General features: G+C 43.7%; 1 protein-coding gene across 4 annotated transcripts in view; it reads right to left on the reverse strand.

Moving 5' to 3' along the window:
* dlec1 (DLEC1 cilia and flagella associated protein) overlaps positions 1–19170 on the reverse strand; it is a 182026-nt gene that overhangs the window by 15645 nt on the left and 147211 nt on the right. For 3 of the 4 annotated variants that reach the window (XM_072576369.1, XM_072576368.1, XM_072576370.1), the window contains 6 exons: positions 14298–14368; positions 10705–10925; positions 10051–10188; positions 8938–9060; positions 4549–4643; positions 3332–3419 (listed from right to left, as the gene is read on the reverse strand). In XM_072576369.1, coding sequence (XP_072432470.1) covers positions 3332–3419; positions 4549–4643; positions 8938–9060; positions 10051–10188; positions 10705–10925; positions 14298–14368 — 736 coding nt within the window. The remainder of the gene's footprint in view (positions 1–3331; positions 3420–4548; positions 4644–8937; positions 9061–10050; positions 10189–10704; positions 10926–14297; positions 14369–19170) is intronic. The other variant, XM_072576371.1, reaches the window with a different exon arrangement.

Consider the following 19170-nt stretch of genomic DNA (forward strand, 5'->3'; position numbering starts at 1 on the left):
AGGGCTATTGCAGGCTGCAGCGCGACATAGACAGGATGCAGAGCTGGGCTGAGAAATGGCAAATGGTGTTCAACCTGGATAAATACGAAGTGATGCATTTTGGAAGGTCGGACTTGAATGCTGAACATAGGATTAAAGATAGGATTTTTGGCAGTGTGGAGGAACAGTGGGATCTTGATGTTCAAGTGCATAGATCCCTCAAAGTTGCCACCCTAGTGGATAGGGTTGTTAAGAAAGCATTTGGTTTTTGGCTTTCATTAACAGGGGGATCAAGCTTAAGAGCTGCAAGGTTTTGCTCTACAAGTCCCTGGTGAGACCACACTTGGACTATTGTGTCCAGTTCTGGTTGCCCTACTATAGGAAAGACATGGAGGCTTTGGAGAGGGTGCAAAGAAGGTTTACCAGGATGCTGCCTGGACTGGAGGGCTTGTCTAATGCACAGAAGTTGACTAAGCCTGGACTTTTCTCTCTGGAGAGAAGGAGGAAGAGAGGAGACCTGATCGAAGTATACAAGGTAATGAGAGGCATGGATAGAGTCAATAGCCAGAGACTTTTCCCCAGGGCAGGATTGACTGGCATGAGGGGTCATAGTTTTAAGATATTAGGAGGAAGGTATAGAGGAGACGTCAGAGGTAGTTTCTTTACACAGAGAGCTGTGAATGTATGGAATGTGTTGCCAGTGGTGGTGGTGGAAGCAGAGTCCCTGGGGACATTTAAGCGACTGCTGGGCATGCACATGGATAGCAGTGAGTTGAGGGGTTAAAAGGTTAGGTTATTAGATGAGGAATAATCCTCGGCACAACATCGTGGACCGAAGGGCCTGTTCTGTGCTGTACTTTTCTATGTCCTATGTCACAGAGTCATAGAGATCTTCAGAAAAATGGCCTTCAGCCCATCTTCATGCCCAGGCCAGTCAAAAACAATCATTAAACTGATCTAATCTCAATTTCCAACACTTGACCTATAGCCTTGTATACCTTGGCACTGCAAGTGCACAGCTAAATACTTCTTAAATGTTATGAGGGTTTCAGCCTCCACCCCCACTCACAGGCAGTGAGTTCCAGGTTCCCATCATCCACTGGGTAAAGAAGTTTTTCCTCATATCTTCTCTAAGTCTCTGGCTCCTTTCCTTAAATCTATTCCCCCAGTGATCCCTCCAACAAGGGGAAATATTTCTACACTATCTATGACCTTCATAATTTTATATGTCACAATCATGCTCTGCCCTCAGTCTCCTCCGCTCTAAGGAAAACAATCCCAGTCTCTCTTCATAACTGCAACTCTCCAGCCAGGGAACATCCTGGCAAATCTCCCTGCAGCATTTCTAGTGCTATCACATCTCTAAACATCAGCTTAAGAAGATGCTGTTTACTTCAAGTTAGCAATAGTTACAAGTTATATTGGCCAATTAGATATAACTAACAAGATACAATGATGACACATCAGTCTCCATCAGTTTTAGAGTCATACAGTCATAGAGATGTACAGCATGGAAACAGACCCTTCGGTCCATGCCGACCTGATATCCCAACCCAATCTAGTCCCACCTGCCAGCACCCAGCCCATATCCCTCCAAACCCTTCCTATTCATATACCCATCCAAATGCCTCTTAAATGTTGCAACTGTACCAGCCTCCACCACTTCCTCTGGCAACTCATTCAACATCCGTACCACCCTCCATGTGAAAACGTTGCCCCTTAGATCTCTTATATATCTTACCCCTCTCACCCTAAACCTATGCCCTCTAGTTCTGGACTCCCCGATCCCAGGGAAAAGACCTTGTCTATTTTTCCTATCCATCCCCCTCACAATTTTGTAAACCTCTATAAGGTCACCCCTCAGTCTCCCATGCTCCAGGGAAAACAGCCCCACCCTGTTCAGCCTCTCCCTATAGCTCAATTCCTCCAACCCTGGCAACATCCTTGTAAATCTTTGAGCTTGACTTCATTTTCCATACTGAAGAGTGCAGGACATCATCAGATCAAGTGAACCTTAATACAATCGGCAATATTAATCCTCACCCAGGACGAAGTGAGGATCATAGAGCTTATGATCATAGAATCCCTCCAGTGTGGAAACTGGCCATTTGATGATTGTACATTGTACACTGTTAAGTCTCATGGGAGGCAATGGCCTAGTGGTATTATCACTAGACTATTAATCCAAGAAACTCAGTTAATGTTCAGGGGACCTGGTTTCAAATCTCACTATGGCAGATGGTGGAATTTGAATTTAATAAATAATCTGGAATTAAGGATCTAAGGTTGACCATGAAGCCATTGTCGATTGTCAGAAAAGCCCATCTGGTTCACTAATGTCCCTTAGCGAAATAAATCTGCTATTCTTATCTGATCTAGCCTACGTGTGACTGAAGACCCACAGCAATGTGGTTGGCTCTTAATTGCCCTCTGGGCAAGTAGGGAGAAGCAATAAATGCTGGCCTAGCCAGAGATGCCCACATCCCATGAGTGAATAAAAAATATTACCTGTTGTCTTCTGAACATGAGGGGGTAAAAGGCAAAAGCATCTAGGCCAGGGTTGTGTCAAGTTAGAAGCAGCAAGGCAAAGGGTTCTAGGCTTTGATAATTGAAAGCCCTGCCCCTCAGTGATGGAATAATCAAGAGTTCAGAGGCAGAAGACCATTGACGATAGATGGGGACATGGGACTGGAGGAATAATTAGAGATCAGACATTGGAGGAAGTTGTAGTTGCAGATGGGAAATTCCAATCTTGAGAGGGTGGCAAAGACAAAGTAATGAATGTAATTCACAAAAGGGGGCTGGTGTGCTAAAAGTGGAGTGTGAGGGAGGTGACAGAAGGGTGGGTAAGGAATAAATGGTTGGTGCTGATTTAGGAGAATAGAACATAGAACATAGAACATAGAACAATACAGCACAGAACAGGCCCTTCGGCCCACGATGTTGTGCCGAACATTTGTCCTAGCTTAAGCACCTATCCACGTACCTATCCAATTGCCGCTTAAAGGTCACCAATGATTCTGACTCTGCCACTCCCACAGGCAGCTCATTCCATGCCCCCACCACTCTCTGGGTAGAGATGTTTTGGGGCAGGGGAAATCTTGCTAATGTTCTTCTTGTGGAAACTGCATGTGTGAAAGCTTTATGTGAGAGCACAGTTAGCTGAGGAATGAAAAGCTTGCTGCCAATTGGACTCGAGACACAAGTAATAAAAAAAACTTAGCTAGGTTAGTAGAGGCCTCTATCACCAGGCATACACTGAACTGTATCTCAACAAGAAATCAAGGTTAAGGGTTTTTTTTAAACAAAGTGATACTTGTTTTGAGATCTGAGTCAATGTTAAATCACTCACCTCGCCTTCCAGTCCATCTGGGATCAAGTCACTTGCAGCTGCATAAAATGAAAGGCCTTCATCATCGTCATCCATTTCCACTCTTAACCTGAGCACAGACAGCTTGTGAGTGTATCATATTGTTTTCTGCAGCCATTTAATAATGCTCTATGAGGACCTTTGGTTGCAAGTTCCTCTCAAACTCATGTGGGATGCACCCACCTTTGGTTCCAAGTTTTCTTGCATTCTGTCTGTCATGAATGTATTGTGTACCTGACCCAGTGTAATCTGTGTGTACATTCGACAACTTAAAGAGATCTGTGTCAAACACTGTCACACTGAGCTTCTGATTGAAGATGTAGGTTTTAAACAGAGGCATCACTGGTGTGGAGGAGATAATAAACTGATCTCAAACCGACAGCTGGAGTATTATGATAGTGTTTCTCGGCTGATGGACTCCACGATCTTATTTTTTGAGTCAATTGAGCTGCTCTCACTAAAATCGCAATGGGTAAAGACACCATGTGACATCTGAGCCACACAGATCACAAGGATACTGAGGTTAGGCTGTTTCTACTGTTCTTAACAAGACATGAAAGGTGGTAAAAGAAAAGTATTGTGGATGCTAGAGATTTTAAATAAAATAGAAAATGTTCAGAAAGCATGGCAAGTCTGGCAATATGTGTGGAGAGAGAAAGAGAATTAACATTGTAAAGAAGAGTCTTTGGAACTCAAAACATTCACTCTGTTTTTCTCTCTCCACAGATGCTGCCAGACCTCCTGAGTTTCTCCATAACTTTACACTTTTGTTTATGAAAGTAGTTACAAAATGTATGTCCAAAAGTGTGTGCAATAAGTTACAATCGATTTCAGTATCCTGGTTTGGGAAGGGAAAGAGCCAGCTGATCACCTCATTCCTCATTGTTAACCAGCGACTGATGAGAAAATACAAGAATGTGGATGATAGATAAGGTGAGCAATGGGCTCTACCTATAACGTCTGGCTGTCATTAGTGGTCTAATATAGTGAATGGCCACTTGAATATGGTCATATAGGGGGATCTTATAAGCAGAGGAGAGACTGTGGAGATAAAAGCATTGGTGTGAGGAGAAGGAAGTCAGGCTGTTCTCATTTGCATCCTGAGAACTAGGCTTGACAAACTGCCCACTTAACCACAAGTGCCCAAAGAAATAATAAAGGAGAAAGAAGATGGGTAAAATCAGTGCAGTTATACTCACAAAGCAGGCTTTACAACTGCCTTGAAGTCGAGGCGTAATGCCTCTTTATCATAGCCTTGACATCGAGTCACTTTTCCAGGTACTCCAAATGCCAGCTGGGGATAGCGCACAAAAAATAAGGGTAAGTTTTTTGGCTAATTTAAAAATAACAACATTTTATTACATTTGGAATGTTAGACTGTGTTCACCGATAAAATGGAACAGTGACGCAAAAAAAGATATTAAGACAGCTGAAGAAAGATGTCGGTTTTAAGGAATGTCTTAAGAGAAGAGAGTGTAGCGAAGTGGTTTAGAGAGAAACTCCAAACGACCACTGAAGGCATAACTACCAATTGGGCAGCTGTGTGAATGATGGAGGTGGCGCAAGAGACCAATATTAGAGGAACACAGCTATCTAGGAGGGTTGTAGGTTTGAGATAGGGAAGGCAAGACAAAGCAAGGCCTTGGTATAGTTAAATCTGCATTTAACAAAGACATGGATGAGGGTTTCACCAGTGTATGGGCTTATTTCTGCAAATGTTCCACCTTTCAGAAAGTACAATGGTTGCATTGGTGTGAGTTTAAAAGGTGTGGCACCAGAACCTTGCCCCGGACAGCCTTTAAAAATGGGGGTCTGGAATTGAGAGTCTGAAATCTGGATTATTACCAAGTGACCTACACACATCCAGTTGTACATGCGTCTCAAAGAGTTAATAATTGTTGGGTGCAGTAAGCATCAGCATAGTGATGATGTCAATGGACTTGGTCAGAGTGAGGAAGGAGACAGTAGGAGAGATACTTGAGGCTTGAGTGCTCCTTACAGTCTCTGTAGTAATGTCAGGCTTGTTCTTGTAATCTGTGGAAATTGCAGCAGTGCAATAAACTGCATATCATTTACCTCAGGAGATCCTCATCCACACTGGATCACTTCAGGCTAGAAGGAAGGTGCACGCACACATGCCCACCAAGTTATATTCCTTTGTTTCTCCTATCAATCAATCTCCACCATTATCATGTCTGCCAGTACAGAACTAAGCAAGAGGGCAGCCAGATGTCCAGTTTTGTACTGAACAGTCCAGTCTTTTAGCCAACCTAGTCACAGACTCCACATCCCTTACTTTGATCTTTGCTTATTTAGGAGAAAGTGAGGACTGCAGATGCTGGAGATCAGAGCTGAAAATGTGTTGCTGGAAAAGCGCAGCAGGTCAGGCAGCACCCAAGGAACAGGAGAATCGACATTTCGGGCATAAGCCCTTCTTCAGGAAGGGCTCTTCCCTCTTCCTGAAGAAGGGCTTAAGCCCGAAACGTCGATTCTCCTGTTCCTTGGATGCTGCCTGACCTGCTGTGCTTTTCCAGCAACACATTTTCAGCTCTTTGTTTATTTAGCTTAGCAAAGCAGTGGCCTATACTCATTCCTTTCCCTGTTGCAGCAGCCTCAATGTGATGGGGTCACAAAAAAACAGGATTTATTTCATTTCCGCAACCCCAAAGTCTGACCAAAGATGCAGAATCTATTAATGTGATGACAGCTACTTCACAACTTACGGCAGTGTCTAGCAACCTTTGGTGCTGACCATCCTAACATATTAACTGGTATAAGGATGGTTACAGACACAAAGGAGTGTCAACCTAGTGTCTGGCAGACTATTAATCAGCCTGTGAATCCTTCCCCTACTTCAAACTCTTCAAGAGAAGATGTCACACAGTAACAATAGGAACCTGCTGGGAAGAAAGTTTTAGTACTGTCCAAAGAGAAAATGCAAGTGAAATTGCTGGAATGATTTAGAGTTGGGGACCCAAGTGTAGTGTACCAAAGTTTGCAGATGACACTAAACTGAGTGGTAAAGCAAAGTGTGCAGAAGACACTGAACATCTGCAAAGGGATATAGATATGTTAAGTGAGTGGGTAGTACAGTACATGCCTTCAACTCCATAACAAAAGTCTGGGAAATGGAGTCCAAGGTTGGTAAATGTGAAGTCATCCATTTTGGTAGATTAGATGGAAACAGGCCCTTTGGCCCAACAAGCCCACACCGACCCCCCGAAGAGTAACCCACCCAGGCCCATTTCCCTCTGACTAATGCACCTAACACTATGGGCAATTTAGCATGACCAATTCACCTAGCCTGCACATCTTTGGACTGTGGGAGGAAACCGGAGCACCTGGAAGAAACCCATGTAGATGCAGGGAGAATGTGCAAACTCCACACAGCCCAAGGCAGGAATCGAACCCAAGTCCCTGGTGCTGTAAGGCAACAATGCTAACCACTGAGCCGCTGTGCCATAGGAGTAACAGCCAAGTGGACTATTATTTAAATGATGAAAAATTGCAGCATGCTGCTGTGGAGAGGGTGGCCTTGTGCAAGAATCACAAAAAGTTGGTTTGCAGGTGCAGCAGGTAATTAAGAAGGCAAATAGAATATTGTCCTTCATTGCCAGAGGAATGGAGTTTAAAAATAGGGAGGTTATGCTGCAGCTGTATTGAGTGCTGGTGAGGCCACATCTGGAGTACTGTATACAGTTTTGGTCTCCTTACTTGAGAAAGGATGTACTGGCAGTGAAGGGGGTGTACAGGAGGTTCACTAGGTTGATTCCAGAGTTGAGAGGGTTGGCTTATGAGGAGACATTGAGTAGGCTTGGACTATACTCATTGGAATTTAGAACAGTGAGGGGGGAATCTTATAGAAACATATAAAATGATGAAGGGAACAGTTAAAATAGAAGCAGGGAGGTTGTTTCCACTGGCAAGTGAAAGTAAAACTAGGAGGCAGAGCCTCAAAATAAGGGGGAGCAGATTTAGGACTGAATTGAGGAGGAACTTCTCCTCTTAAAGGGTTGTGAATCTGTGGAATTTCCTACTTGGTGAAGCAGTTGAGGCTACGACATTGAATATTTTTATGGCAAAGATAGATTTTTGAACAGCAAAGGAGGGTTATGGTGAGTGGGGGCGGGGGGGGGGGGTAAATGGAGCTGAGAACACAAAAAGATCAGCCATGATCTTATTAAATGGCAGAGTGGGATCGATGGGCCAGATGGCCTTCTCCTGTACCTAGCTCTTATGTCATTATGGAAACACTCAACAATTCAAAGGGTGTTTGTGGATGTGGAAAATGGAAACAGAGTTAATGTTTACGTTGATGACTTTTCATCAGAAATGGAAAAAGTGTTGAAATGGAATTGGTCTTAAGCAAGGAGAACAGGGAGATGCTTGAAGGGGAAGGTTCAAAAGGGAAGGCCTGTGGCAGTGCTGAAATGAGATTAAATGACTGAAGGGTTGGTTACGTGGGACCAAACAAATTGGGATTGGGTCAAATAAAGAAACAAAAGGTATTGTCTAGAGAAAGTGTAATGGCAGAACGATGAACAAAATGCTGACCAAGGTCAAAGGAAGGGATAATAAGGCAGCAAAACCAAAACCTGCAAAGAAAATAGAAAGCAACAAAAGTAAGAAAATAGAAAGCAACAAAAGTCCAGAAATACATAAATGGCCCACAGTTTCTCGGGCTTATACTGAGTTTCACTAGAACAACACAAGAGCTAAGTGCAAAAATTACAGTGAGAACAATGCAGAGAATTAAACTACTAAGTTTGTGCTAGGAAGAGCATCAGGAAATATTCAATAGCAAAGGTGTTGGTTGTGCAATTTTAACGGGAGTGGGAATGGACCACATAAAGAAACAAAGGCTTTAGTCTAGCACAGGTGCAAATAACAGAATGTTCTGTAAATGTTTTACCGATTCCTTCCACATTTTTCATCGGTAGATTAGATTACTTACAGTGTGGAAACAGGCCCTTCAGCCCAACAAGTCCACACCGCCCTGCCAAAGCGCAACCCACCCATACCCCTACATCTACCCCTTACCTAACACTACGGGCAATTTAGCATGGCCAATTCACCTGATCTGCACATCTTTGGAGTGTGGGAGGAAACCGGAGCACCCGGAGGAAACCCACGCAGACACGAGGAGAATGTGCAAACTCCACACAGAGAGTCGCCTGAGGCGGGAATTGAACCCGGGTCTCTGGCGCTGTGAGGCAGCAGTGCTAACCACTGTGCCACCGTGCCGCCCACACGGTACTCAGGTTGATGAAGGATTCCATCATTTCTTTTTAGACATTGACAAAGCTTTTAAGGATTTCCATTAATTGTACCAATTTGGGAACTTTGTTAACAGGAGAAGACACAGCTCTGGAGCTACACTACATAAATGTGACCTGACAAACACTCAATCATACTCAGTTATTACAGAAATGTTAAATAAACAGGAAAAAAAAAGTGGTAGAGCAATTTCATGATAAATTCTGGGACATTGGTACTGGCACAGCAGAATTTTAGGATACTGTTATTCTGCTGTTTGCATTTGAATATTTTACATTAAGTTCTCTATCTTTACTGAGATGGTATATCACCTGATCATCTAGACTCAGATATCCGAAAGCAAAACCTTCACACTCTACATTTGTCGTCACTTCAGTCTGTGTGAGTGGGGTGAAGGAGACATTGATGGTGACGAAACTACCAGCTGGAACTACCTGGGAACCAAGAGATTCAACATAAATTATCATGAGTGTGTGAACATATTGAGAAAACTGTCAATCAGTGAATCGGGTTAACATTCCATCTATCAACTAACTGCTATACCTGCTGAGGTATTTCCTCCTTTGCCATGTGTCTGAAATTTTCAACAAACATCTGTTGAGTCATCTTACTGATGAATGCCCTCTGAAAATTCATATTCCTTATATCGACTGCATTCCCTAAATCAATACCATCGAACATCTCTTCAATGAACTCTACTGATATTATCATTTTGACTTTACTTTAACAATTCCAACTCAGTTGTAATTGATTAACCAATGCATAATGCAATGGTTGCTAATTTTATCTCATTTTATGGATTGAAATCTTGATTTTAATCAAACCATTCTGGGAAGGAGGGACAGTTGGGGAGATGAAGGTAATGGACTGGAATTACACACTAACTGATTTAACAAATCACAAACCACAAACCACAGTGTAAAATGGCTTTCTGCTCCATTCTCACCAAATGGTTTTAAATTTCAATTGGGACTTATGTAATTGATGCTAAACTAATTGGATTACAATGACCCAGTTTATTCTTCCCTCCAATTTGAAGCAAGGAGCGTGTAAATTGGCTACTTTCCAGACCAGAATAGCAAATCTGAGGAACAATGGAAAGTTTGGCATCTTAGCCCCCTGCTCTTTCTTCTATGAGCCCTTTTTGGCAGCCTGGGATGTGCATTCAGGGCTGGTGGCAGATTGAGATCTGCTCACCTTCATTTAGAGTGAACTGCTTTTCTCTAAACATCAAGAGAAATAGGGAATTTCTGCCTTTCCTGGCCTAGATCACCTGCATTCTCACTTCCAGCATTTCTCTCTATGCCTGAAATAGGGAATTCTAAGGAAAGCGATTTTTACTGATCACGTACTAGTGTTGCCTCGCCATCCTGCACACTGCACCACTCTCTTTGTTGGGCTCTCTGGCATCAGTATCCACTTACCACCTGTCGTGGGGTCACGTAATATGGATAGTCTGCTGCAATGCCCTCGTGGGCTCGTAGAACAACAGAAATTAGAGGGCTTGCTGGCTTTGACTCTTTCTGTGCCTCCTCTGGCACCTCCTCCTCCTCTTCCAGTTCCTAAGAATTAATATAATGTTAAAAAATGGAAGTTTTTTTGTGAATAGCTCTGAGAAATCTTGAGATTTAAAGCTTCTGCGATATTTCTGTAACTGCAAGAATTGCCATTCAAGTAGAATTTGAAATTTAGCTAGTCTTCAAAATGGACACCAATGATACATGCAGTCAGCATAACAGCAATAGGAAAGGCTGATTAACCTAAAAACTAAAAGCCGTGCATTGTCTGTACAAGGGAGCATTTGTGTTTTATGTTGTTACAACTCAACTGGGTTAACACTGTTAACATTGACTGGGAATAATATTTTGCCATCAAATGTGACCCAAAAGGAATATAAAGTCTCCCTGCATAAGTGGCTTTAGAATCTGGCAAAATAATGGTTCTAGCTAAGAGCCAAACATGATGGGGCAATGATGCCAATAAACTTTAAATCAAGATCATGCATCAAAGTACACAGTCCAATGCATCTCAATGAACCAGTGGCTGAGTTCCAGATTGTGAATAATTATATTTCTTACACATCCTGTTGTTTGGAGTGCTGAAGAGCTGCTCTCTAGACTGTTAGGAATAGCATCCCAGTCATAGCTGTGTGCACTTTCACTAGGAGCAATGCTAATTCCCATTATCTCAGTACCACTCTCATCCTTCAGTGGGAACTGTTGCCCATAGGAAATAATCAGATCCACCAGCTGCAGGTCATCCTTCACATGGTTGTATGTCTCCCAGTCCAACCGTATATCTAGGATTTTTAATTAAAAGAAGCATTGTTAACCTACAGTCACTTCAGGTCAATTTGGTGTAAGTATGTTGTGTGTAATTTCTTACTGAATAAAGATTATGAAGTTAGACATCAAACTAGCCTGACGCAGGTCCACACTGTGTATTATGCGAGTGGTCAAGTATAGGCTTGTGCACTCAAATACTTATATGTCCACCTGAACTGGGTAGGTCAGACAATGAATAAGTGAGTAAAGACACAGAAGGGTCATGTTTTTTGTCCCTCCAAGTAGAACAGCTCCAGCAGAGGACCCGTACCCCATAACTTCTAGGACCAACCAGGAGGGTGTGGAATTGGAACCAAACCACCACTTCTTGCCAATCACTGGGTCAAAACCCTAAAACACCCTCCCTACCATCATTGTGATGGACCCACTCTACATGGACTACAGCAGTTCAAGAAGGCAGCTTACCACCACTTGCCCAAGGGGTGAGCAACAAATATTAGTCTCACCAATAAAGCCTACATCCCATGAAATAATAGAAAAGAAAATGCCAGATGGATTTAGATATCATAATGTGAGTGTGAAGCACCTTTTTAAAATCATACATTGCACTGGGGAGAGATGTCCAGTCTCCAAAACATTGCAAGCTGCATCTCACTTAGGTTAAGTCCAAACAAAGAAATTGATGGAATACTGAGTTTTACAGAAATAGTAAATAATGTAAAAACCAAAAGGTAATGGTGAGACCACAGATGAAAAATATCTTGGATTCATATAGTGCTGTTAACATTACAAAATATTCAAAGGTACTTTGCAGGCACTTTATCAGGCCGGAATCACACAATGAAGTTTTAGTTTAGATGAACAAAGCTTAGTCAATGAGCAGGTTTTAATAGATGTCTGAAAGGAGGCAAGTGAGGTAAAGAGGCAGAGAAGTCAACTATCCCAGCAATTGGGACCGAAGTTGGGATCCCTGTGAAAGCACAACCATCACTGATGCAGCAACTAAAATTGAGAATGCTCAAGAATTAGAAGTAAAATTGGAAAAGTTCAGGGATTTCAGGCAGTTGTTGAGGCTGGAAACGTTTACAGAGATAGAGGAAAATCAGGCCATGGAAATGTGTGGAAACAAGGATGAGAATTTTAATATCAAGATGTTGTTTGTGGGAACCAAAGTAGATCAGAGTTGAAAAGTGTGGTGCTGGAAAAGCGCAGCAGGGTCAGTCATCATCTGAGGAGCAGGAAAATCAACGTTTCGGGCAAAAGCTCTTCTTCACGATTCCTGATGAAGGGCTTATGCCCAAAACGTTGATTTTCCTGCTCCTCGGATGCTGACTGACCTGCTGCGCTTTTCCAGCACCACACTTTTCAACCAAAGTAGATCAGGTGAGTTCAGGGATTTGGTGCAAGTTAGGACATAAGCAGCAAAGGTTTGGATTATCCCAGTTTATGGTGTACAGAAACAAAAACAGGAATTGCTGGAAAAGCTCAGCAGGTCTGGCTGCATCTGTGGAGAGAGATCAGGGTTAACACTTTGGGTCCAGTGACCCTTCTTCAGAAATTGTGGAATGTGTGAGATCAGTCTGGAGAGTTTTGGAACAGTCAAGCCTAGAGGTAAAAAAGGGTTTCAGCAGCAGATGAGCTAAGACTAGGTGAAGTTGAGACATGTTAAGTAGGGTACAGACAGACAATCATAGTGATGGCACAAATATATTGGAAGCTTATTTCAGGGTCTAAGGTGGAGAACAGACTGGTTTAATCTCAGACTGCTACCTGGAGAGTGATGTAGTCAGTTGGTAGGGAATGAGTTCAGAGCTGAAAATGTGTTGCTGGAAAAGCGCAGCAGGTCAGGCAGCATCCAACGAGCAGGAGAACCTCCTTTCCACCTATCGTATTTCCAACACCCCTCCCCCAAGTCCCTCCTCCCTACCTTTTATCTTAGCCTGCTGGACACACTTTCCTCATTCCCGATGAAGGGCTCATGCCCGAAACGTCGATTCTCCTGCTCCTTGGATGCTGCCTGACCTGCTGCGCTTTTCCAGCAACACATTTTCAGCTCTGATCTCCAGCATCTGCAGTCCTCACTTTCTCCTAATGAGTTCAGAGAATCCGGGGCAGAAAATAATGGCCTCAGTCTCCAAACGTTTAATTAGAAGAAATTTGTGTTCGACCAATATTGTGTGTTGGAGAAGCAGTTTGATAATTTAATGACAGCAGAGGAGTTGAAAGTGATGTGGTCGAGTGGAGCTCGGTGTCATCAGCAGACTTGTACTAACTAACATGTGCCTTTGGATGATGGGGGGAAGCATGAAGAGGAGAAATTGGAGAAGGCCAAGGATAGATTGTTGAAGGAGCAAGAAGAGAAGACAACGCAAGGGATTATTAGATATAAGTTAATGAATAAGAATGGAACCAGGAGGGAGCAGTGAAACCCAGCTGGACAACAGTAGAGTGGTGTTGGAGGAGGATGGTGTGTCAGTTGTTTCAAAGGCTTCAAACATGTTGAGAAGGATAGTAAAGTGTATCTTCGTCACAATCACATGATGCTAGTTGTGACATATTTCACGACTGCGACAGGGATGGAAATCTGATTGGAGGCGTTCAAACATGCAGCTCCAGGAGGCATGGGAAAAGGTTTGAGAGATGACAACATGTTCAAGGATTTGAAAAAAAGGAGAGGTTGAAGATTGGGCAGCAGTTGGCACAGAAGATTGTAAATCAGACGAATGTCCTTAGTAATTGATAATCACACAACACAAAATTATAGTCCAACAGGTTTATTTGAAAGTACAAGCTTTTGGAGCATTGTTCCTTCATCAGGTGGCTAGTGGGGCAGGATCATAGGACATAGAATTTATAGTAAAAGATCAAAGTCCACTGATGTGATATATTGAACAAACCTAGATTTCTCCACATCTTAGTAACTGAAGCAGAGACTCTAGAAATAGGCAAACAGGTGGTTGGGAAAAGGGTGAACAAAGAGCACAGGAGACATAGTCGCACTGAGACTATTGCTCACACGCTGGATAGAAGCTTATTATGGATTGGGTGAACAGCCTAGTTTCATGCTGTAATTTCAGCATAATAGCTGAGCTAGCTACACACTATAGCTTCACGAAGACAGCGAGAACATCTGCCCTTGTTAACTCAACCATCTACCCGCTGACCTTGCCAGATAGAAAGCGTGTAATGATTATTAATATCAATTCGGTCACCCACAGCTAACTCAATCAGCTCCTCACCAACTAAGCCAAGTGTTTGCCCTCACTACTGAATCCAGCAAGAGAGCTAGTTTCAGATTCCCTAGATCAATGATGCTTCCACTGATGTTAAACAAGCTCATGTAAATTTCACTGTGCAGAAAAGAAATCACAAGTTGCAAGACCTACCATAGGGACCCGTATTGAAGAGACGTAGGGAACGAGAGACAGTGTCACCTCCAGCGATATGGGTACCAAACCTGCAAAACAAAATGTTATGTAAAGCCCCCCTCTGGTTGAGGTATTAGCAGTCAATATGCTAATAAAATGACTTCACGCACTAGATCCAGTATATGAGACAGTCCCGAATTTCCTCGCCACAGGTCACTTGCCGTAGGACATTTTGAATAAGCTTAAGTTGTGCTATGATCCAAAAACTGTGATGATTGTGAAACAAGGAACAAGGAAAGTTACCCTAACCCCTCCTTTAGCTTCCTGTCCTCACAAACATCACTTCCATCCATTGATAAAAATCCACAGTCTAGTTAAACCATCCATGATGTCCCACACTTACCACTCCATAAAGATCAGTTCAACCCACCCACAGCCTGCCTTCTAACTCACCACCCAATATGGGGCAACCTGCCTGAGCAAAACCTTCCAACAAACACAACTTGGATCAAGGAATGGGGAAATAATAGCAAGTCACAAACAAGCTCACTCTCTCGGCGGAGCAGCTCACTCTCTCGGTGGAGCAGGTAACGGCTGTCTGATGGTGTTTAGTTTAAGTCGCGGTATAGTCCAGTTATTTTATTTAAACGGTTAAAATTTAAAGTTTTTTTTAAACGCCTAGCTGACCCGGAAGCTGGTGTCGCGCTAGCTTACCTGGGAAGGTTTTTTTTTCTCTATAAAAGCGCGCAGGCGAGGCTATACTGGATTTGGTTCTGGGTAATGAACCAGGCCAAGTGTTAGACTTGGAGGTAGGTGAGCACTTCGGGGACAGTGACCACAACTCGGTGACTTTTACTCTAGTGATGGAGAGGGATAAGTCTGCACTGCAGGGCAGGAGTTATAGCTGGGGGCAGGGAAATTATGATGCGGTGAGGCATAACTTAGGATGTGTGGATTGGAAAAATAGGCTTCAAGGGAATGACACAAATGATATGTGGAGCTTGTTCAAGGAGCAGCTATTGGGTGTCCTTGATAAGTATGTACCAGTCAGGCAGGGAGGAAAGGGTCTTGTGAGGGAGCCGTGGTTTAATAAGGAATTGGAATCCCTTGTAAAAGGGAAGAGGGCGGCCTATGTAAAGATGAGACGTGAAGGTTCAGTTGGGGCGATTGTGAGTTATAAGGTAGCCAGGAAGGATCTGAAGAGAGAGCTAAGAGCAGCGAGAAGGGGACATGAAAAGTCCTTGGTTGGTAGGATTAGGGAAAACCCAAAGGCTTTCTATAGGTATGTCAGGAATAAAAGGATGACTAGGGTAGGTATTGGTCCAGTCAAGGATTGTAGTGGGAAGTTGTGCTTGGAGGCAGAGGAGATTGGAGAGACACTAAATCAATACTTTTCGTCAGTATTCACTCAGGAACAGGACGTTGTTGCTGATGTTAATATTGAGTCACAAGTGATTAGAATGGATTGCCTTGAGGTACGTAGGGAAGAGGTCCGGGGAATACTGGAAAGGGTGAAAATAGATAAGTCCCCTGGGCCTGATGGCATTTATCCTAGGATCCTCTGGGAAGCTAGGGAGGAGATAACGGAGCCATTGGCCTTGATTTTTATATCGTCGTTGTCTACAGGAATAGTGCCAGAGGACGGGAGGATAGCAAATGTGGTCCCCTTGTTCAAGAAGGGGAGTAGGGACAGCCCTAGTAACTATAGGCCAGTGAGTCTTACTTCTGTTGTGGGCAAAGTCTTAGAGAGAATTGTAAGGGATAGGATTTATGAACGTCTGGATAGGAATAATGTGATCAAGGATAGTCAGCATGGTTTTGTGAAGGGCAGGTCGTGCCTCACAAACCTTATTGAGTTCTTTGAGAAGGTGACTAAGGAAGTGGACGAGGGTAAAGCAGTAGATGTGGTGTATATGGATTTTAGCAAGGCGTTCGATAAGGTACCCCATGGTAGGCTACTGCAACAATTACGGAGGTATGGCATTGAGGGTGCATTAGAGGTTTGGATTAGGAATTGGCTGGCTGGAAGGAGACAGAGGGTAGTAGTTGATGGTAAAGGTTCACCTTGGAGTGCAGTTACTAGCGGTATTCCACAAGGATCTGTTTTGGGACCATTGCTGTTTGTCATTTTTATAAATGACCTGGAGGAGGGGCTTGAAGGCTGGGTGAGCAAGTTTGCGGATGATACGAAAGTCGGGGGAGTGGTGGACAGCGAAGAAGGATGTGGCAGGTTAGAGCGGGATATAGATAAGTTGCAGAGCTGGGCAGAAAGGTGGCAAATGGAGTTCAATGTAGCTAAGTGTGAAGTCATTCACTTTGGTAGGAGTAACAAGAAGATGGATTACTGGGCTAATGGTAGGCTACTTGGTAGTGTGGATGAGCAGAGGGATCTTGGTGTCCATGTACACAGATCTCTGAAAGTTGCCACCCAGGTAAATAGTGTTGTAAAGAAGGCATATGGCGTACTGGGCTTTATTGGTAGAGGAATTGAGTTCCAGAGTCCTGAGGTCATGTTGCAGTTGTATAAGACTCTGGTGTGGCCTTATCTGGAGTATTGTGTACAGTTTTGGTCGCCATACTATAGGAAGAATGTGGAGGCACTGGAACGGGTGCAGAGGAGGTTTAACAGGATGTTGCCTGGCATGGTAGGAAGATCGTATGAGGAGAGGCTGAGGCACTTGGGGCTGTTCTCATTGGAGAAAAGAAGGTTTAGGGGAGATTTGATAGAGGTGTACAAGATGATTAGGGGTTTAGATAGGGTTGACAGTGAGAACCTTTTTCTGTGTATGGAGTCAGCTGTTACTAGGGGACACAGCTTTAAATTAAGGGGAGGTTGGTATAGGACAGATGTTATGGGTAGATTCTTTACTCAGCGGGTTGTGAGTTCATGGAATGCCCTGCCAGTATCAGTGGTGGACTCTCCCTCATTATGGTCATTCAAGCGGACATTGGATAAGCATATGGAGGTTATTGGGCTAGTGTAGGTTAGGTAGGCTTCGGTCGGCGCAACATCGAGGGCCGAAGGGCCTGTACTGCGCTGTATTTTTCTATGTTCTATGTTCTATGTTCTAAGTTTCTTGTGACAAACTCCTTCTGCCTAATGCAGGTTTTGAATTACCATGGTGAGAGTGGTTCTTGCTAAACAGGTTCAGGACAAGCTCATGCCCCTGTGCAGTCAATCTCTGCTGTATAGAAACAAGAAAGCTTGTGAGGGACGGCATGGTGACTCAGTGGTTAGCACTGCTACCTCACAGCACTAGGGTCCCAGGTTCGATTCCAGCCTTGGGCAACTGTCTGTGTGGAGTTTGCACATTCTCCCCGTGTCTGCGTGGGTTTCCTCCCACAGTCCAAAGATGTGCCTGTTTCCACACTGTAGGGAATCTAATCTAATTACAGGCCAGTTTAATTTCAGTGGTGGTGGAGCCTCTAGAAATGATTATTTGGGACTACCATTAGTTGTCATATGGAAAAAGGTAGGCTGATTAGGAAGAGTTATAGTAACATAGAAAATAGGAGCAGCAATAGTCCCTTTGGCCCTTTGAGCTTGCTCCTTCAATCAATCCAACTCGGCCCACTTTCTCCCCAATACCCTTTAGCCCTAAGGCCTACATCTAACTCCTTTTTGAAAACATTCAATGTTTTAGCTTCAACCGCTTTCTGTGGCAGAGAATCCCACAGGCTCACCACTCTCTGTTTCTGCAACTGGTGTTTCAGTATAAACTTATTACACACTTCCCGTGGGAAGACACAAACAATGCTGCACATTACTGAGAACATAGAACATTACAGCACAGCACAGGCCCTTCGGCCCTTGATGTTGCACCGAACAGTCATACCAATCTGAAGCCCATCTAACCTACACTATTCCATGTACGTCCAGAAGTGCATCCTCTACAGATAGAATGCATACTGATCAGTTTAGACTTAGCAAATGAGGAGCTTATTGCTAGTCTTTGGGAATTTGAATCCATTGTATACACTACAGCCTTGAACAGACTGAATTAATCTCCTAATGTTGCCAGGGGCAGGGATGGAGCTGGTAGCCAGGGAACAGAGTATGGATTGAAGGCTGGTAACAATGGCTTCCCAATATTTAGTTGGAGGACATTTTGGCTGATGCAGTACTGCATGATGGATAAGCAGCAGTCAGATAACTTAGCAACAAAACGGAGATGATATTGCCAAGGGACAGCTGAGAAAGGAGTGGGTGAGTGATTCTCAAGTGATACCAAAAGTATCGGTATGGGAGAGGGAAACAAGCAAGTGCAAGTGATTCTTTGGTTCCATTTTGATGGTTCAGAATAGAACTGTGTAAGAGCAGTTCCACCCAGCTGGACCACAGGAGGAAAGAAGGACGACACAGTCAAATGACTAATTTCAGAGCGTCACATGGAGTGACACAGTGGCTCAGTGGTTCGCACTGCTGCCTCTCAGCGCCAGGGACCTGGGTTTGATTCCAGCCTCGGGTGACTGTCTGTGTGGAGTTTACACATTCTCCCTGCGTCTGTGTGGGTTTCCTCCGAGTGATCTGGTTTCCTTCCACAGTCCAAAGCTGTGCAGGTCAGGTGAATTGGCCCTGCTAAATTGCCCATAGAGTTCAGGGATGGGTAGGTTAGGTGCATTAGTCAGGGGTAAATATAGGGAGAGGGAATGGGTCTGGGTGTGTTACTCTTCAGAGGGTCAGTGTGGACTTGTTGGGCTGAAGGGCCTGTTTCCGCACTGGAGGGATCCTATCCTAAGAGGATGTCGTATGATTCATTTGCTTATTTTACCATCCACAGATGCAATGTGAGTTGAATGTTTACATAGATGTTTTTGTCAGGTAAAAGACAGAAACTGGCCATTCAGCCCAGAGTCAGCCCATGCTCTCTCTGTTAGTAAGTTATTCTGA

Source organism: Chiloscyllium punctatum, chromosome 8 (genome assembly GCF_047496795.1).
Source record: "Chiloscyllium punctatum isolate Juve2018m chromosome 8, sChiPun1.3, whole genome shotgun sequence".
In the NCBI taxonomy this organism is placed as follows: domain Eukaryota; kingdom Metazoa; phylum Chordata; class Chondrichthyes; order Orectolobiformes; family Hemiscylliidae; genus Chiloscyllium; species Chiloscyllium punctatum.